At 39.6% G+C, this 22023-nt stretch overlaps 1 protein-coding gene across 7 annotated transcripts in view; it reads left to right on the top strand.

Moving 5' to 3' along the window:
- GAS2 (growth arrest specific 2) overlaps positions 1 to 22023 on the top strand; it is a 141925-nt gene that overhangs the window by 36866 nt on the left and 83036 nt on the right. For all 7 annotated transcript variants that reach the window (XM_060177000.1, XM_060176999.1, XM_060177003.1 and 4 more), the window contains one exon: positions 11182 to 11303. In XM_060177000.1, coding sequence (XP_060032983.1) covers positions 11182 to 11303 — 122 coding nt within the window. The remainder of the gene's footprint in view (positions 1 to 11181; positions 11304 to 22023) is intronic.

Below are 22023 nucleotides of genomic sequence, written 5' to 3'. Positions count from 1 at the left end.
ATAAGCATGATCCAAGGTCTTAGGCTCTGTCATCAAAGTCATTTCATTTTGGTGACTGTGCTTAATTCCAAAGCGGCATGACCTAAGGTAGCCTCAGAGAATAGAGAGTCAGTGTGCGTGCGATGGAAATATCCCTGGACCGAAAGTCAGGAAACCTGGCTCCTAACTGGTTGTCAGGGGACCTGGCTCTTGCTTCTGGCTCTGCCCTGGATCCAAAGCTTTGCCCAAAGTCACTGAGCCGTCTTTTCTGGGCTCAATGTCCTCAACCATAAAACGGAGGTTTTGGAGTAGATATCTCTAACGTCCTTCCCAGTTCCAAATGTCTAGGTTTCCAAGAAATCTATCTCTCACGACCTAGTTGGAGATAATCTATATGCACAAACAGAGAGAAAGGTTTATACAAAGAAGTCCTCTTTCCTTTAGAGAGGAAGACTGGTTTTGAAAATGCTGATACAACTGAAGGCTTTGGAAGTTTTCTCGGAAAAGAAATGGGAAAAGTCTTAAAGTGTGATAGTGACCTTAAAATGAACGCCATTGTGTCATCTTGGAAAAAATAGGCTGGCAAAGAGAGGTGATTAAAGCTCTAAAACATTTAAAGCGGTAAATGACAAAGTCGGATGTGAGAAAATAATTTATGCACTGGAATAGTGATCATGGGAAGAAGATGACTAGATAAAATCTCTGTTCTACAGAATAGACACACTCAGTATTGACTTATTTTGGAGGTGGCGATCTTAAGATAAAATTTAAGTTATTAGTTGTTTTGTCACTTTTGAAATATTACTAAATTTATGTCTTTCTCTTTCAATTCTTGCTTTCGACCTACTTGAAAGTCATATATATTTTGTCAATGTTTCCTCTTTATAAATCAAAATCAAAAACAAGAAAAAAAGAAAGTCATAAATATATATGTATATCACTGATAAAATGTTTTTAATGGTTTACAGTACTACTAGTCATTGACACTAGGGTACATTTTTTTTTTAAACTTAAAGATAATTTTTTGCTTTGTTTTACTTTTCTTATATTTGATAGAGAAATTGAGAGGGCAAGGTGAGTTAGGGAGGGACTGAGAACGAGAGACACCTACAGCACCAATTAACTGCTTGTGGGACTTCCTTTCTGCCAGTGGAGACTGGGGACTTGAACCCTGGTCCTTGTGCCTGGTAATGTGTGTGCTCAACCAGGTATGCCACCACTTGGTAAAATTTCATGTCTCACTGTTCCAGGTGTCTGCAAAACAAGGTGTTGGAGGCATTTAGAGAGTAGTTTCAAAGTTGATCCTGTGCATATAACGCATGTGAAGTTTTGGGAGAGTGTCGCAGCTGAGTCAAAGCTATTCATCATCATTGCATTGCAACGCGGCCCTTTCCTATGGCAAAGTTTTCTTCTCCTTTATGATAATTCTTGACAACAATGCAACTTTCTCCCCCTGTTAGATCATTCAAAAGAAACTTGTGATATTTGAAATGTTTTATTTCTTTAGTTCTACTTCATCTAAGAACCTCAGTTCATGTTTAGATGGTTTTTTTTTTTTTGATAAATAACAATTGATAGAGAAGAAAATTCTTTCCTTGAGTTATAGATTAATGGTCACCTTCCTGCCATAGTGTAGACACAGTGCTGTCATTCCTAGTACTACATATGTACTTAATTAGAACCAAAAAGAAAAAAAAAACACATTTGATTTCTTGCCATAGTAGTAAAGCAGGAGTAATAAAATTTAGGCCAAATGCAGTTTTTGTTAGAATATAAAGTGGCAGTTCTTTTGTGATAAGTTCACTGGTTAAGATGAACGAATAGTTATATCAGCTGTGATCTCTTTATAGGGTAGCATGCCAATCTGTTTCACGAGGAGATGATGATAAGGTGCTACTGGGCTTTCACATATTCTTGTTAATATCTATTGATCTTACTGAAAAGCATTGAATATTTTCATTGTCTTTTCAATAGTTACAAAAGTCAATAAAGAAATCCTAACAATCCCATCATTCTTTGCCATAAAATGTTTACATATATATGTATATATCTGTATCTTTGTATATATTTTGTATATATACATTATACACATATACATAATATCTATATATCTATATATAGATATAGATAGTTATAGAATCAGCCCTTATCTGTGACCTTGACAGACCAAGCTACTGCAGTTTCCAAAGGAGGGGATGGGGGACACAGACCTCTGGTGGTGGGAACTGTATGGAATTATATTTGTTATCTTACAATTTTGTAAATCAATATTAAATCCCTAATGAGCCTACATATGAAAGAGAAGAGAGTAGATACAATTATCAATTGAAGACAAAATGCCGTAAGGAAAGAGAAGACAGTAGGTATAAACTACCAATCAAAGAGTCATGATGAGAAACCAGAAACATATTGGAATTTTTAAAAAAATATTTATTTATTTATTCCCTTTTGTTGCCCTTGTTTTCTTTTTATTGTTGTACTTGCTATTGTTGTCGTCGTTGTTAGTTAGGACAGAGAGAAATGGAGAGAGGAGGGGAAGACAGAGAAGGGGAGAGAAAGACAGACACCTGCAGACCTGCTTCACCGCCTGTGAAGCGACTCCCCTGCAGGTGGGAGCCGGGGGCTCGAACCGGGATCCTTCCGCTGGTCATTGCGCTTTGTGCCACCTGCACTTAACCCGCTGCGCTACCGCCCGACTCCCCCCGCATACTGGAACTTTGACAGCAGGTCAGGAGCTACTTTGTGTCATTCTGGACAAAGGTAAGAGGACAGTGTAGAGACACAAAGGGAGTGAGCGAGACCTCCTACTTCTAAAGACATGTTCTACCCAGATGGGGAGAGAGAGAATTACCCGAAGGGGAAAGAGGCCAAGGGAAGTTAGTGACAGCAGGCATACGTTTAGTGCCAAGGAGATTGCATGGCATTAGAGCATCCTTGCATGCTTGAGGCCCCAGAATTCACAGGTTTGATTTGCAGCACTACCATAAGCCAGGAGCAGGGCTCTGCCCCCCCTCTGTATATGGCTCATTATAATAAATAAATTAAATATTTAAAAAATAAAATAAACTTAAAACAATTTTTTTTGTATTTATTTATTTTACCTTTTGTTGCCCTTGTTATTTTATTGTTGTTGTAGTTATTATTGTTATCGATGTCATCATTGTTGGATAGGACAGAGAAGAATGGAGAGAGGAGGGGAAGACAGAGAGAAGGAGAGAAAGAGATACCTGCAGGCCTGCTTCACTGCCTGTGAATTGACGCCCCTGCAGATGAGAAGCCCGGGGCTCGAACCGGAACCCTTACATGCTTCGCACCATGTGCTCTTAACCTGCTGCGCTACCACTTGACTCCCATAAAATAAACGCTTTATTTGTCCATGCTACCCTGCTGACATTGGATACGCACATTACATTTTTCAATTTAGACTGTTTTGTTCCTTTTGTTCACAAACTTAAGTATTACCCCCCCCCCCTTTTTTAATTTAACAGTCTTCAGGATTCATTTGAACATCGACTGATGGTACAGATAGAGAGCAGGGAGGGAGCTCAGCTAGAAACTCCACTATCAGTACCTGAAACTCCAGTTCAAACCACCACTGCTACGAACTTGGGAACACTGTGGCCCCGGGAGTAGGTGGGTGCGATGGAGACCCCCTTCCATCTCAGCCCTCCGTCTCTTGTTCTGTATGGAGAATTCATCTGGGACAGTGGCCCCTTGATGAAGATGGCGAAGGAGTGTACCACCGCTGGATCCCTCAGCTACATTTTTTTTTTTTTTTTTTACTAAAAATATATTCTTGGGGGAGTCCGGCGGTAGCGCAGTGGGTTAAGCACAGGTGGTGCAAAGCACGAGGACCGGCATAAGGATCCCAGTTCGAGCCCCCAGCTCCCCACCTGCAGGGGAGTCGCTTCACAGGCGGTGAAGCAGGTCTGCAGGTGTCTTTCGCTCCTCCTCTCTGTCTTCCCCTCCTCTCTCCATTTCTCTCTGTCCTATCCAACAATGACAACAATAACCACAACAATACCTACAACAATAAATCAACAAGGGAAAATAAATAAATAAATATAAAAAACTTTTAAAAAATATTCTTGTATATAATCATATACTACTAAACAAATATGAAGTGAAGGTAAAAAGTGAATACATTGCATGTGGGTCATATTAACCATAAATCATTTTCTTTTTATGTGCATATAATAGAGAAAAATCGTTTCATTTCAACATCCAATGCCATGATACATTCTAAATGTAAAAAACTATTCAACATAATTTCATTTGTAATATATCTTATGACTTATGAAAAGTCCCTGAATATATTCTTTAACTTTTTAAAAATTATCTTTATTTATTTATTGGTTAGAGACAGCCAGAAATAGAGAGGGGAGGGGTATATAGAGAGGGAGAGAGACAGAGAGACACCTGCAGCCCTACTTCACCACTTGTGAAGCTTTCCCCCTGCAGGTGGGGACTGGGGCTCGAATTCAGGTCCTTGTGCACTGTAACATGTGCACTCAACCAGCTGCACCACCACTGGGCCCCAATTATTCTAATATATATGCCTGCACCCTAAAGATTTGCAATCTTTTAAGAGCAATGTTGATTTCTATGATGCTAATTAACTACATCTTTAGAACATTTTACTTGTTTGGGTAGAGACAGAGAAAAGTTGAGAGGGAGGTTGGGGAGATAGAGAGGGAGAGAGATAAAGAGACACCTGCAGCCCTGCTTCACCACTCGTGAAGCTTCCCCCCTTGTAGGGACTTAAACCCGGGTCCTTGTGCACTGTAATGTGTGTGCTTAATCACGTGTGCCACTGCCTGACCCCTCAGCTCCATTTTTTCTTTTTTAGTAAAAATATATTCTTGTGTAATCATATACTACTAAACAAATATGAAGTGAAGGTAAAGATTATGCTTTTCAAATAATTAAAAGGGCACAAGCAAAATAAACATTTTGAGTGCATGTATGCTTTTTGTATTTCACAGTTAAGCCAAGAACATCATTCCAATGACAGATCACTGTGATGCCCTGACACTATTGATTTAAGAACCTGCAGGCTGTTCAAACAAACAAACAAACAAACAAACAAAACCAGTACCTATTTTAGGGACCAAGGAGATTGCTCAGTTTGAGGACATAAGAGTTGAATTTCTGGAGCCTTAGTCATCAGCATCACTGTATGGTCAAGCTGTGTGGTGCCCTGTCTCTGTCTTGTTCTTGAAAATACATACAAATCTTGTTTTAATAAAGTATGTTTGCATTAATAATTTAAACACCTATTTATGGAACTTGTTTCTGTAAAATACAACTGATACTTAGTGTATTTGGAAGAAGTCTTTTCTTAATCCTTTTTATTTTGCAGGTTCTCCTAGTTTAGATATACTCCATAAAATTCTTTAGGAAAAATTGCATCTTATGTTAGTTCAAAAGTTTAAAGAGAGACCAGAAAGATAGCTCACCCAGGAGGGAGGGTTCCCTCTTTCCATGACCAGGGCTGAGTCCAAGGGCACTGGTAAAAGCTTCCCTTGTGAAGGGTTTCCCCCTCTTCCCTGCCTACTCACAAAGCTCTCCCTTGCAGGTGGGGACAGTGGGCTCAAACCCGGATCCTTGCACATTATAACATGTACACTCAACCAGGTGTGCCACCACCTGGCCCCTTCATAATTAATTTTTATGGAAATTATGAGTAGTGTAGGCTTCTGAGAGGAGTACCCCGATCTGTACAAACGTGTTGATTTAGATAAATCCAGAATGGCTTCAGGCAGATGTTTATATTATAGCATAGTACTTTCATATTTTCACAGGAAGTGATTAAACACAATCTTTAACCAAATTCTCTAATCTCTGCCTACTAGCAGGCTGTCAGTCATGACAATTAAAGATGGTTTGAAGATCAAAGTGCACGATTGTTAGCTCAGGGAGAGCAGATACTGCTTCTATAGGTGCCATTTGCATGACCTCCGGTCTAGCCTGGCTTTACCCTCATTGAAGGAAAGTTGGGTGCTATGGTCTCTTTCATTCTCTGCCTCTGTCTCTGTCTCTATCTCAAAAACAAAGACAAAAGACTCTGACTTCCTGCAGTCACAAAATACATCCAACACACACACACACACACACACACACACGCGTGCACGCAGGTAATGGAAAGCATATTACAGAGGAAGAATGACAAAAATATACTTCTCCATCTTGCAGTCTTTCCTCCACTCGAGAGAGTACAGTTCAACTGTAAAGTATGCAATAGTGTCTGTTTCAGCAAAGGAAAAAAACACACACACACACACACACACACACACACACACATCTCGGAGCTATAAAATGTACAGAATTGAAAGCTGACACCTAATATCCTTTTCATTAGATACAGATGTTCAAAGTCAAATTCTTTATGAAAAGCAGAACGGCTAAGAATTTTCAGATATCATGTCTAAAAAGTTAAATATCTTTTTCTTTTTTATAAAGTTACAACTTCTTTTAAATTGATTGTAATCCTCTTGTCACTTAACCTCATGAAGAGAATCCTAAATTGCCATGAGATTGGAGGCGACCTTAAATGAATCATTCAGCAATGAGAAGTTTGGATTCTTTATCTTAGAACTTTTTTGTGAGAAGTTACAGGTCAATCTGATGAATCATTCATACAAATTCTATTGTGCTGACTTTGTATCTCAAAAAGTTACTTTCATTCCTGAAGTGGACATACTGAACTGAATGTAATGTTGAATTAATAGTTTGTCTACGTTATCTGTCTGGCAAGGACTTAGAACTACTAGTGTTTTGCCACCTGTACAAGTCATTATTTTAACTAGGAGCTAAAATGTGAACTATTCAGTAGGGACAAAAATAGCATTAAAAATGATTCTGTCTCCTTTACCTACTTTCCTCCCCAAAAATGAAAAAAAAAGTCATTTCAAACAGATGTGTCTTGAAATTTAATATAATGGATATTATGACTCTATACCAGTAATTTCTCCTCGCCCTCAATTTTATTATATTTAAGTGTTCAGGGAATTGAGCCACATGCATCCCCCGCCCCCCACCCAAGATAAAGGTGATTTCTGTGAGAGAACCAGCATACAACTTTAAATTATTTCTCTGAGAAAATGTTGGGGGTTACATTTGTGAAAAACATTTAAAGTGATTTCAAGCGATTTACTTTTAACGTGTTAATTCATGTGTTCAGGGACTGAACATATTTACCAAATAATCATGTATAAACACTGTTCTTCTATAGGGACATACAGACACAAAATATATACCTTAGGAGCATTAGAATATATTAAGGAGGGAGTTGGGCGGTAGCGCAACGGGTTAAGCGCATGTGGCACAAAGCGCAAGGACCAGCTTAAGGATTCTGGTTCAAGCCCTCAGCTCCCCACCTACAGGGGAGTCGCTTCACAGGCGGTGAAGCAGGTCTGCAGGTGTCTGTCTTTCTCTCCCCCTCTCTGTCTCCCCTCCTCTCTTGATTTCTTTCTGTCCTATCCAACAATTACATCAACAACAATAACCACAACAAGGCTAAAACAACAAAGGCAACAACAGGGGAAAAAATAGCCTCCAGAAGCAGCGGATTCATGGTGCAGGCATGGAGCCCCAGCAATAATCCTGGAGGCAAAAAAAAAAGAAGAGAATATATTAAGGAATATGAGAGCTAAACATAAAACATGTTACTAGCAGTAGCAGTCTGTTAATATCAAAGTCTACGATATACGTAAGGATGGACATTCAGAAAAGAACAAAAACAACAAAAGATTCACTTGTGGCTGGGTGATTCACCTGGTTAAGCACATACATTATGGTGTGCAAGGACCTGGGTTCGAGCCCCTGGTCCCCACCTGCAGGGGAAAAGCTTCCTGAGCTGTGAAGCAGGGTTGCCAGTGTCTCTCTCTTTCTCTCTCTCTCTCTCTCTCCCCCTCTCCACCTCCCCCTTCCCTCTCGATTTCTGGCTGTCTCTAGCCAATAAATAAATAAAGATAATAAGAAGATTTATAAAAAGAAAAAGAAAAAAGTTCAGATGTATTGGAAGACTCTTCATCCGCATTTGTCAGAAAGGGAACTGGATAGTGGTCAGGGAGATAGAGAGACACTCTGAATGCAGGGTGTTAAGCAGACAGCAGGAAGGTGGGCTTCAGGCCTGTGTGGAGGGTTTAGGAAAATGGTTTCTCATCATCTAGTTCATGCTTAGGTAGAGGAGATTATGTAAAATAAAAATGAAGACTGTGGCAAGGTGTTGTTTGGCATTATTGATTTGAGCATGTGCTAAGGAGTGGAGAAGGAAGTTGAAGATGCACAGGATAGATTTTTTAATCTTTATTGCTAAGGGTTTGATATCAGATTGTGAAACTTTTAATTAGGGTTTTAATACCCCAAACTGAAGGAAACAGGAGTTTATAGGATTTGTAACTAATAAGTTATAAGAAAATGAAGCTGGGGGCTGGGTGGTGGCACACCTGACTGAGCACACACATTACAGTGATCAAGGACCCAGGTTTGAGCCCCAGATCCCCACCTGCAGGGGGAAAACTTCGTGAATGGTGAAGCTGGTCTGCAGGTGTCTCTCTGTCTCTCTCCCTATCACCCCCTTCCCTCTTGATTTCTGGCTGTCTCTACAAAATAAATAAATAAAGATAATACCAAAAAAAATGAAAGTAAAAGATTCTGAAACTTAAAACAATTGCAGAACCAGGGAAAGAGTGTTTTGGGAGCCTGTAAGAAGAAAGTGGAGGTTATTGGGCCGTGGTGCACCAGGTTAAGCGCATGTAGTATGAAGAGTAAGGACCCACTCAAGGATCCCAGTACATGCTCCCAGCTCTCCACCTGCGGGGGGTGGGGGGTGGGGGGATCGCTTCACAAGTGGTGACACCAGTCTGCAGGTGTCTTATCTTTTTCTCCATCTACCCTTCTCTCTCAATTTTTCTCTGTCCTGTTGAAAAAAAAGAAGCCACCAGAAATGGTAGATTTATAGAACCCCAGCGACTGGAGGAAAAAAAAAAAAAAGACCAAGAAGAGAAGGAGGAGGAGGAAGGAAAAGGAGGAAGAAATGGATGATTTTATACAGCTGATGGGATGGAGAAGTTGGGAGAGGGCACACAGGTTTTTGAGGAGTCGTGGACATGCTATGAAATGGGTAGTTCTAGTGATTGTATTGTGCTACTATGGTTCATGCATTCCAAATGGGTGAATTACAAGACATGTGACCTATATCCCAATTACACGGTGACGAAATAAAAGGAAATATACTTGGTGGGCCAGAAAGAAAGAAGTAGACTAGTTCCCAAGTGGGAATCAGTTTGATATGAGGAATGAAAAATTGTGAACTGTGCTCATCTGAGCAGTAAGCAAACTTACTTAGAGGGAGGTGGTGAGCAGAGAGGAAGGAACAGAGACCTGAACCTGAGAATCCCATAGTTCAGCGACTGCAACACAAGTGAGAATGGCTAGAGAAATATTGCTGCCTTACTGAGAATTTAGTACTTGAATTCAATTCACCTCATCTCATTTATCTTAACCAGGAGAACAGTGGTTCCTTTCACCCTTTATTTCAAGAGAGAGAGATCAAAGCAATACACATATTCTCTTGCTGATTCACTTGTATCCCGGCGGGGGCGGGGAGTTATATAATTGAGAAACGTGGTTCTATGTATTTGCTATGCTGTTGAAGTTGCAAATAGCAGTTGCTTTTCTTTAGATACTACCACTATTTTTTCTATCTAAAAGAGAGCTATGGCATTCTTCTAGTCAAGGACGCAGAGATAATACAAAGTATCAATTCTGCTTCATGCCCTTGCTTTTCACAGGAAGTAATAGAAAGGGTCTCTCTCTTCATTGTTACCTGTCATCTCTATCAGGAACAACACAATAGAACCCCTTTGTGGGCCCCCATAGGACCTTGCCCTCAACTTGGATCAACAATGGTAGAGAATGTTCCATCCTCTGAAGGGAGGCTGGACAACATACTCTATCTTCTACTTGAGGAAGATGGGTCCTGAAATTGGGGCAGCCTGGAATGTTCCTACTCATGACCACAGAATGTGAGCTCAGATCTACAAGGATGTAGAGGTCACATAGGCACCTAAGTTGAATATGAGCCCCAGATCACATCAAATCGATGGAGTTTACAGTCAACAATATTTATACACCTTTCCCATATTAGGGAGCTACTCTCTTCCCTGATCCAGCTTTCTGGCCCTTTTTGCAGCCATGACATACCTCCCCAGACAATAACTTGGATCTACTTGCATATTAGATGTCAGGCTCAGGAAAAACAAAACAATAACAACGACAACAAAAAACCACTAGTATAGTCATGGGCCCTTTGGAATATAACTAAAATAGGCCTACTAACTTATCTATAAAACAGAGACCCCCCAACTCTTCATCTGCAATATTCTCGTTTAGGTTCATGATTAGTCAACAATTTGTTTGGCTTTGTATGTTAACTCTTTTTTCAGCCACCAAGTTCCAGATGCTAACATGATGCCAACTGGACTTCCCTGGGCAGATGACCCTACCAATTCATCCTGGAGCCCTGCTTCCCCAGACCCCTGCCCCACTAGGGAAAGAGAGAGACAGGCTGGGAGTATGGATAGACCTGTCAATGCCCATGTTCAGCAGGGAGGCAATTATAGAAGCCAGACCTTCCACCTTCTGCATCCCATAATGACCCTGGGTCTATACTCCCAGAGGGATAAAGAATAGGAAAGCTATCAGGGGAGGGGATTGGATATAGAGTTCTGGTGGTAGGGATTGTGTGGAGTACCCCTCTTATCCTATGGTTTTTGTCAGTGTCTCCTTTTTATAAATAAAAATTAAAAAAAGAGAAAGGGTCTCTGCAGATGAGAATAGAATTCATCTCAACTTGGTTCTTGATGTGGTTTCTTGGTGGTGTAGGTTTATTCTTCGATTGTTAAGCGGTAGGGCTCTCACATAGTATTATTGGTTTTCTGTTTTTAATGCAAAGGAACCTTTTAAGCAGTTGAAACTATGTTCTGAATATATAAGATGTTGAGATGCTTGTAATTGTAGTAAAACCCAAGATTTCAAAGAAACCATTCTTTACTGTGAGTTCCTATCCCAGATATATACAGCACACCCAAAAATCAACACATGTCCATCAGCACTGTGTCAAGTCTGTTAGCATGCTGTCACGTTTAGCGCCAGGGGGGCAGTTAGGATTTATAATGCTTCTTTCTGTTATTTCAGGGAAGGAAATCACAGCAGAAACGTTTATGGAAAAATTGGACAACGGTGCCTTGCTCTGTCAACTTGCAGAAAGTGTGCAGGAGAAATTCAAAGAGAGCATGGAAGCTAACAAACCCACGAAGGTAAATGACCCCTGATCAGCGTCTCCATCAGGAGCTAGATTACACTTGCATCTGCTTAGGAAGTGAGTTTAAGGACTCCCTCTGAGTGGGTACGCACTAATGTCTGCAAACAAGGCAATGCCTGTAGATACTTGCTAATGTTGTAACATGCTCTTTGCTCTCTAATTACACAATTCACACAATCCTTTGGTAAGTAACCAGAGTTCTAAACATTGACTGTATAGATACTTAGAACTATGAATTGTGGGCGGGGGTGACAGCATAATGGTTATGCAAACAGACTCTCATGCCTGAGGCTCCTAAGTCCCAGGTTCAATCCCCCACACCACCATAAGCCAGAGCTGAGCAATGCTCTGGTGTTTCTCTGTGTGTGTCTCTCTCTGTATCTCTCTCAAAAATAAAATTAATAAAAAATTAAAAAAAAAACTATGAATTGTAAACCAGTTAAGTAGAATGTATTAGTTAAATATTCAACGTTAAATACTTTATAATCAGGCAGCGAAGCACGTCTAGTCAAGATTAGCTCCTCAGATGATTCTAATGTTCAGCAAAGTTTGGAAACTCTTACTATTTTTTTTTCCCTCCATTGGATAGTTGCAAACGATGTGATTTGTGCAAGATAATTCTATAAAGTGATCCAGCAAGAATTTGAAAGTTATCAGCGCTGAGTGCCTCTCATTTTAGTTTATGAAGAGATTGTTTTAATTTATTTTAATTTTATTAGTGACATATTATTGATTTATAAAGGTAGAAAATAACACCGGTATTATTCTGCACTGTTCCTACCCCCAGAGTTCTATATCCCCATACCCTCCATTGGAAACTGCAGTAGTTCTCCCAAGGTCACAGATATGGGTTGACTATTATTTCTATAACTATCTGTCTATATTCATATATATTTGCCTATTTCTTTCTCATGGTACTGTCCTATCTTCCGTGAAAAGATTTTTTAAATTAAAATGTTTCATGTCAAATTTATTATTAGCAATGCGGTAGATAGCATATGGTTATGCAAAGAGACTCTCATGCCTGCGTCTCCAAAGTCCCAGGTTCAATCCCCTGCACCACCATAAACCAGAGCTGGGCAGTGCTGTGGTCAATATATATATACTAAACTTAGGGACTGATTTTTACTTTTCCATGGTAACATAACTAGCCTTTACTTCAGCTTACTAATTAGTAAACATAATATCTGGAAGATATTATATATAGAATTTTTTTATTGATTTAATAACAATCGATAAGACCTTAGGATAAGAGGTGTACTATTCCACATAATTCCCACCACAAGAGTTTTGTGTCCAATTCCCTCCATGGGAAGCTTCCCTACTCTTTATCCCTCTGGGAATATGGATCCAAGATCATTATGTGTCACAGAAGGTGGGACGTTTGGTTTCTGTAATTGCTTCTCCGCTGGACATGTATATATAGAAAGTTCAATATAAGATAATTAGCAGATTGAAAATGTGCTGTCTCTAAACTTTTGAGAGCATTATGTTAATATTGTATATATTTGAAGATGTTTATTAGTATTTCTGACTGGGGAATAAGAGAGAACTCATTGCCTCAGGACTAAGACCTTGAATCCTTCATAATGGCAAAGAATAAACACTTTTATTGGCTTAATTAGTATTTTATTTCTTTTTAAAAGAGAAGATGACCCAATAGAATTGCAAGACTGATTAGATAGCTCCCTGAAACGTGAACCTATAATTCATTTTGAAGTTTACCAATTTCCTTGGGTTCCAAGTTTATTATTTATTAATTGGCTGAGTCCAAGCCTTAATATCCTTATGTATACAGTAGGATCAGTGGTTTTATATACTTCCAAGAGAGCATTGTTCAAAAACCAAAAAGATTCTAGATAATTATTATCATCCAGCCTAACATGAAAAAGAGTTGATATCCTGTGGGAATTTTAGATTAACTAGAAGAAACTCTAAGGGGAACCAGAACATTGTGTCAGAATAGCCACTGATCTCTGTCAGTCTGTTTGCATTTGCCCCAGATCTCAGAATGTGTGATTGAAGAGTAGCTGTGGGCTCTATTGTCATAGCTGTTTCCCTTTGAAACATTGATTTCAAAGTTATAATGAATCTATAACTTAATAAATAAAAAAAATGGGCAATTTCCCTTTCAAAGTCAATAGAATTGCAAGGCTTTATTAAATTTATAATATTTCCTTGACCCAACTTGCTTGTTTAATTGAACGTAGAACTCAATTTTCTTCTTACTTTTAGGAATACATTCTAGTATATAAACTCAACTATAGTAATTGGACAAGAGTAGATTTTAAAATGCCATCATGACCTCACTTCCACTGCTGAAAAATTCATACTTAATTTGAGTTAGAAGTCGATTCAATAACTCTTGATTGACTGAATTCCCTTCTCTAGCCTTGGTAGAATTTATAGAGTTTACAACTGACTTCCGACAGTATACAACTTAAATAAGCATGTAATGTGACTACTATATGAAAAATGTAATGGGAATTAGTCTTTTTATTTTATATTTTATGAGAAATCTTTCAAAAGATGGATCAAATTCTTAGTTATTAATAGTTATTGCTGCTCATAAATACAAGTTTGTCAAGACTCATGGTTTTCAATCATTTTTTCTTTGTGAAGAAAACTTGATTTTTATATGAGATTGGAAACAGTATGTTATTAAAAAAACTAAATTTCAAGAAGAATAGACTCACTAAAACCCTGGTTGTTGCATTACATAAAGTATTCCCCATAACAGAAAAAAAAATGAAGCTTTAGAATTGGGTGTAAATAACTATTTGCAGTATTGAATCTGCAGGTGTGTATGTATGAGAGAGGCTTTTTCAGTTTGCTGTTTACAAGTTTTGCGAAACAGTAGAGAAGATAGATAAGTACCTTCTCTTGATGACTGAAACTATGTTTTATTTAGGGAAATACTAAAACAAAAGGAATATTTTATTTCTTTAAAAATATAGAATTGTAAATTATGGAGGGAGAGAGACTGAGATCACTGTTCTCGCAGGTGTGACCCCTGTTCTCAAACTCAGCATCATCCATAGAACCTAACACGTATCCATTATGACACTTTGTAGTCTGTGGAAATGACACTAGAGAAGTAAAAGATGGTCCCCTCCCAATTAGTCAAAGTCATGTCAGAAGACTTATGCAGTTTGCTTCTTGAAGTTTAGATGTGATGCTCTCATTTTCTCTGCAATCTGGGGCAAATTCACACAGACTTTCCCTTCTCCTGGTTGATAATTTGGGGGTTAAATAGCTGTCTAGTCACATTTGGGCAAGTAAGTTACGCCTGGCATGTGGGGAGTATGTCTGTATCAAGAATCGTTTAAATGGTCTTCATATTGGAACACAGATTTGCTTGTTACTCAGAAGTCCAGTCAACTGAGAGTTAAGAGTTGGTATTGAGAAGGGACCAGGTGGTGGCGCACCACGTTAAATGCACACATCACAGTGCATAGGGACCTGGACTCAAGCCCCTGGTCCCCACCTGCAGGGAAAAGGCTTCATGAGTGGTGAAGCAGGGCAGCAGGTGTCTCTCTGTCTCTCTCCCTCTCTATCACCCTCTCCCCTCTCAATTTCTGACTGTCCCTATCCAATAATAAATACATAAATACAATTCGAGAGTTGGGAGCTAGTGCAGCAGGTTAAGCGCAGGTGGCGCAAAGCGCAAGAACCAGTTAGGATCCCAGTTCAAGCCCCTGGCTCAAGCCCCCGGCTCCCCAACTGCAGGGGAGTCGCTTCACAGGCGGTGAAGCAGGTCTGCAGGTGTCTCTCTGTCTCTCTTTCCCTCTATCTCCCCTTCTCTCTCATCTTTCTCTATCCAATAACAAAAAAATAATGAAAAAGAATAAATAAATATAATTCAAAAACCAGCTGGTGATGAGTACAGTAGCTTTAAACAGGTGTTAGCCACACCTGAGACAAAGGCAGACCCAGGTCTAAACAAAACCTTCTTAGAGTGAATTCTGGGGCTCATAGAATTTGTCAGCATGGGAGGAGGGGTCTAGATTCACAGGTCTCTGGCTGTCATGGGGTGTACGGTCACAAGGTTGTCCATCTGGCTGGGGTGGGGTGGGAGTGGAGATTCAGACATTCTTTGAGCAGTTGACAGTGGTTCTGTCATGACTTTGTTGCTTGGAAAGGGTCCTGAGGAGGAATGATTCACCAGATTTGAGCATTCTGTTAAACTTGGAGATAATTAGGCAGTACCTTTCTCCTAGAACGCTAACAGGTTCATCTTTCCCCAAAGGTCTGTGTAAGATTTCTAGCTTTAAATATATATATATATATATATATATATATATATATATATATATATATATATATATATAGTTTATTTATTTATTATTGGATAGAACAAGAGAGAAATTGAGAGGGGAGGGGGAGGTATACAGAGACAGAGAGACACCAGCAGCCGTGATGTCAAATACAGAATAGGGGCTCTTTACTCAATGGCTGTCTGAGATTTGAAGGACATAGAGATGGTACAGGGATCTCTGGGTTAGTGCACACTCTTCTTAGCCTCATCTAGGAGAATGCCAGAGGGAAAGTATACATCATACACATTTCCTACTTCCTGCAAGGAGATTTCTGCTGTTTCCTTTCCCTGCATTTTCTCCCCTTCGTGTATCTATCCATCCCCCAAAATGAGAACGTTGACTCTTTTCTGTTTGACAACACAGGAACTGGTCTCCTAGGGATTGGAATGAAAGAGAAGTCAATACTAGTTGCCAAAGAGAAGTCAACATCAAACCATGTTATCATTTAAATCCCTTACATCACAACCATTCTGTGGAAGTTCTCCCATATCGCAACTCTCTCCCAGAAAGGAATCTTAATAGATTTATCCAACTTTGCATTCAAACTTTTATAACTTTCAGTTTTTTTTGATATATCCTAATAATGAGCTGTGAGGTTGAAAAATATTTTAAACTACAAAAAATGAGTTCTGAATAAGGTGAGGTAAAATAGCTTTACATCTTATCCTTTGATAATATTTCAATTTTATTTACTTATTGGATAGAGACTGTCAGAAATCATGAGGAAAGAGGGTGATAAAGAGGAAGAGAGACAGTGAGACACCTGCAACACTGCTTCACCACTTGCAAAGCTTTCCCCCTGCAGGTGGGGACCAGAGTCTCGAACCTGGGTCTTTTGTGCATTATAGCATGAGTGCTCAATTAGATGTGCCACCACCTGTCCCCTTTGATAATATTTCTACTTTCTTTTATGAAGAAACAGCATAAAAGTATAAAGCCAAAGTCTGTAGCAGGATTCTGCGAAGCAAATGATTAATAACAACTGTGTCATCTTTCTTGACTTTGTGATGATTCCAAGTCAAGGCTATTGGTGTGTTGTCTTTTCATTTTATTACTGAAAAGAAATATTTGATTTACTATCCAGTGTCACTTCCAGTGTTAGCCACAATATCGATTACAAGCATCCGGTCTTTTTAGGAGGCCTCATGACTTTACTCTGTGGTATTGAGGAAATGAAGAACAAGACAGTTCAGGGAAGAAGAAGAGTTAGTCCTTTGTTTAGTGAAGGAGGAGGAGATCTTATACTCTTGGAAAAATCTCTGCCCTTGTGGAAAATAAATTTAAACTACTTTTCATCGGTGTGGATTAAACAATAAAGAGCATGAGATAATCACCTACTTGAGAGTGAGGTTTATGAAAGACAAGCCCAGAGGAAGATGGGGAGGCATGTGACGTTTCTGTATGAGTTCTGCCTCTTCCAAGTACTGCTATTCAAAGAATGCTACCCGTTCCAGGAAGACTGAGAAACTGGGGTCTAGGCCATAAAGCACAGGGGAGGGGACCTGAAAAGTCAATCCTAGTTACAAAATTTATAGAAAGTAGATGTCTATAGGCAGCCATCTCAGAGTACCTCTATCAGAATTAATCACTTAAAGTTTGAGATGATCTCTAAGTGGAACTGACTGTTTAATGTTGCAGACTTACCAGTCATGATTCTGCCGTTTACTACTTTCCCAGTTTTTTTTTCTATCTTAATCTCCTCATTCTGCACATGTAGATATTAATAATACCTTACTTATTAAGTTGTTACGAAGATTAAAAAATTAATATACACTTTCGGGGCCAAGGGGTGGCATGCCTGGTTGAGTACACATGTTATAGAGTTCAAGCCCCTGGTCTCCACCTGCAAGGGGGAAAGCTTCAGGAGTGGTGAAGCAGGGCTGCAAATTAGATTTCTTTGTCGTCTTGCCTTCCTTCACTGTGCTCGGAGGTCCTTGGTGATATGGTCTGTGCTTCAACTGTAGGTGTAGCATATGTCTTTGACAAATAAGCAGGTAAATGAGTGACCAAGTATAGATATTCGTTGTTCCCTTTAGAATGCTAATATCAGTGTGTGTTTTTTAACCATTGTTGAATTTTAATGTGGACAATATTTATTATCAATAAGTTTAACATTTTTCTTTCTGCTGGTTTGGCTTAGCTCCAGAGTCTCTCACTTTCAGAATCACCCAAAGCAAAGTTGACTTTTTAAACAATAGAGTCTCCAGAAGGTTTTGGAGTATTTTAAGATGCTATGGGAAAGCCAAATCAAGCTGAGTAAGCTACAGGTTGTGATAATAGTCTGACAGAGGGAACAGACAGTAGAGGCAGTTGTGTTAAATGAATCCCAGAGGAGTTTGACCATAGAGGTCATAGTAGACAGGGTGTGCCAGGATCTGAGTTTAAAAGACTATTTAAAAGTAAAAGTGATGACAGGTGACTGAGGAGCGTGGTCAGTTTGCTAGGGTTGGGTCCCCAGCATTCCATCAGCTAGAGATGTCCTCTAGTTTTCTGTCCTTCTTTCTCACTAATTAATTAACTAATTAATTAATTAATCTTAACAAAGATGACAGAAATGACCTTACTTCTACCAAAATGTTGCCTGCTCTCCAGAGGATTATTCTTAAAGGCCAATTTATAGTGTTTGTCCAGGTTCTATCAAACTGAAGATCAGATGAGTGTTTACTTGGTTTTAGGAAATCACTCACTACTGAAACTGGGAAAACGTAACTATAGGATTGTCTCTTGAAGCAATATTAAAATAATTAAGTGTTATGTTTTTGGTTATGAAGGGAGCCATAGACATGAAATCATTGTGGTTTCTTTTAACACCTTTTTCTTGGCAACTGCCCCTTTTGTCCAATTAAGTAGCTAGTGAGTGAAATGTTAATATAAGAACCATTATTTCTTCTTAGAGTCCTAAATTAACCATTCACCAAAACATTATTTAACGAAGACTCATACAATTTCTGTAAAGCTTCAGGAGGCAATCAGTGTATTTTAGTGTTTAGATTAAATCAGTAGTGTATGTTACTACTGGTTAGAGAATACATATTATTTTATTAACTAATTGATAGCTGAGACTGGAAATAACTATGTAAAGTTTCATCATCTTATCAAACTGTAATTATAAAGTGTTATGAACTATAAATATATTTTTTAAATGTACTATTTTTTATTGGGGGGTTAATGGCTTACAGTTGATAGTAAAATAAAGAACTACAAATATTTTATGATAGCTCAGTGCTACCTATCTACGTTATTCTGAAGTTTGATAGATATTGATATGTTAGGAAAATAGGCCTTTATTTTTTATTTTTATTTCTTGAGTTATCTTTATTTGTTGGATAGAAACAGTCAGAAATCGAGAGGGAGGGATAGATAGAGAAGAAGAGAAACAGAGAGACACCTGCAGCCCTGCTTCACCACTCAAAAGACTTTACCCCTGCAGGTGGGGACCGGAGGCTCGAACCTGCATCCTTGTGAGTTGTAATGTGTGTGCTCAACCAGGTGTACCACCAACCGGCCCTGAAAATAGGACTTTATTGTAGGAGTTTATGTGCATATGTGTTTATGATGAAAAAGTATAGGATGGGTTAGAGGGGAGATAGCATAATAGTCATGCAAAGTGACTCTCATGCCTGAACCTCGGAATCTCAGGTTCAATTCTGCTGTGTCACAATAAACCATACCTGAGGTGTGCTGTGATTTGAAAACAAGTATATATGAGGGGGGCTTAAGAAACAAGGACAGAAAGCGAAAGCATAGTAAAATTTGGATGGGGTTTGATTTATCACAGCAACGCAAAGGACTCTAGGAAGGGAGGGGGCTGGTGGGGGGAGCTTTGGGGTCGGGCCACGATTACTTTGAAAAGTAAAGACATTTCAAAAAATTTAAAAAGAAACATTAAAAGCTCAAACTGTAAGCTATTGTTTGTTACTTTATAATAGTTGCACTCAAAGCATGTGAAATGTAAGACTAAACATAAATATATTGAAAGGAAATCCAGGAAACATTAAAAAAATTAAACTAAATTTTGAATTATAAGAAGGAAGTTCTCTCTCTGTGTGTCTTTTTCTCTCTCACACACACACAAACACTTCATCTTTATAATTTCACAGCACATTCCCTCTCTCTTTCACATACATACACTCTTCATTTATATGATTTTACAGCAACTCTCTCTCCCTCTCTCTCACATACTTTATATAATTTCACAACACATTGTTTCCCCCTTTCTCTCTCTCTCCCTCACCCCCTCTTTCTCTCCATCTCCCTCCCCCCCCCTTACACACACACACACACACACACACATACACACACACACACACTTCATCTATACAGTTCCACAGCACCAGCAAACTTCCGCCCCCTGAGCCTAGAAGGTAACCTGATCAGAATTTTCCATGATGGCATCGTATCTCCCAAGCACATGCTCACATCCTGGGCTTAAGTGCATGGCAGCCTGTGAGCGAGGTGGGCCTGGAAAAGCATAGCTGGGGGACTGTTCTCATGATATCTGATAGCACTAATTGTGGCCAGTGCTGTCTCAAACCCTTGGGTATGGAGCACTCTGTCAAAAAAAGTCCCTCTCGCCATATGGAAATAGGAAATGAAATACTTTAAAAATGAGCTGCTGCTAAACATTTTGGAGCAAGTCAGGCGCTTGAAGCAAAACTCAGGAGTATGTGTGTGGTCTCCTCCAGGACACTCATGGGTGATTAACAATTAGGGCAAAAGAGCTGCTTTTCTACTTAAAAACAAGGGAGAATCAATTCGCTAAGTGACTGAAGCACTGTCCGTTTTCATGCGTGTGTGGTCCAAGCTGTGTGAGGCTGGTGCATGACAGAGTCACGGCATGATGTTTCGCACATGAGGTCACTGGGTTTACAGCTTCTACAGCCGCTCCACTACGTCTTCAGCCATTAGGAGCTGGCCCCGAGTCCCCGCGACTGTTTTGCTTAGCAGTTTGAAAGTACATCACACATCATGCGTGAAGCTGTCCAGCCCGTATTTTGTTTCCATCACCTCGCTCGTTCTGCCTCATTTCACACTGCTGGCTGCTGGTGGAATGACTGTGAGTGGCCCTGCTCACACAACTGCTTCATCAAGGAAAGAAATAGTGCAGATAAGACATTGTACCTGTGTGTCAACTCAACTCTGGATGGCAAATCATTAACCTCTCCTCCCCCAGGGAGTGGGAAACAACATGTTAAAAGATGTTAGTAGGATGTGAATGGATTAAAGAGGAGAGCAGAAATATGAACTGATCACTCTACTTAGAAAGTAAGCTATTTTTCTGCGGCTGGGCGGTAGCACAGTGGGTTAGGTGCACATGGTCCAAAGCGCATGGACCGACATAAGGATCCAGGTTCTAGCCCCTGGCTCCCCACCTGAAGGGGGGTCGTTTCACAATCAGTGAAGCAGATCTGCAGGTGTCTATCTTTCTCTCCTCCTCTCTATCCTCACGTCCTCTCTCAATTTCTTTCTGTCCTATCTAACACCAACAATACCAATGACAATAACAACAACAACAAGGGCAACAAAATGGGAAAAAATGGCTTCCAGGAGCAGTGGATTGGCAGTGTAGGCACTGAGTCCCAGCAATAACCCTGGGGGTGAAGAAAGAAAGAAAGAAAGCTATTGTCTTGTTCCAGATTTTAGAGAGGTAAGTTTTCAGTTTCTCCCCCCCCTCCGCCCAAACAAACAAACAAAAAATACAAGGAGATGAGAGGTGACTATTAGCTTGGGGTGGTAACGATTACTTGGAACTCCCAACAATTTTTCCTTCTCGTTTTGGTGAGATTCTAAAGTACTCTGTAATACTTGATATCCAACACTCCTTATCCCTTACCCCTAAGAAATTATCTAGGCTCACCAAATAAGCTTGTTTCCTCCTGTTTAAGCCGCTTTTTTCTTCAGTCTTACTTTTTTTGTGTGTGTGTGACGTAGATGTTCTAAGATGTCGGCAGCTTCTTTCCTTGATTCTTTCAGTCCGTACTTGGTAACAAAGGACCTACTATTTCTCCAAAGCATGTGATTATTCATTAGTTCAAAATGCGGACACCTTTGCATTGCTCCCCACTCTGAGTACTGAGAATGGAAAAACCACAATTCCATGTAGATCCAATGCTTTGAAATCATGAATAGGATTCTCACTGTAAATATGCACATTTATGAATTCTTCCCCCAAACACCGACAAAGACATTAAGACTTTCTTCCCAGATGTTCCTTTCTAGGACCAAGAAATTAGAATTAAGTCTCTGTGGCGTCCATTCCTGATCAGGGCACAAGGCCTAACAGTTTTCTATGGTCTCTGCCATTCTCGACTGTAGGCTAGAGCTTGCCACGCCATTCTTTGGTTCAATCTTCCTGAACACTCCTGAACTTTTATATTTACAAATTCTGGCTGAGAT

This window comes from Erinaceus europaeus, chromosome 17 (genome assembly GCF_950295315.1).
Source record: "Erinaceus europaeus chromosome 17, mEriEur2.1, whole genome shotgun sequence".
NCBI lineage: Eukaryota > Metazoa > Chordata > Mammalia > Eulipotyphla > Erinaceidae > Erinaceus > Erinaceus europaeus.
This window is presented reverse-complemented; position numbering and strand designations above follow the sequence as displayed.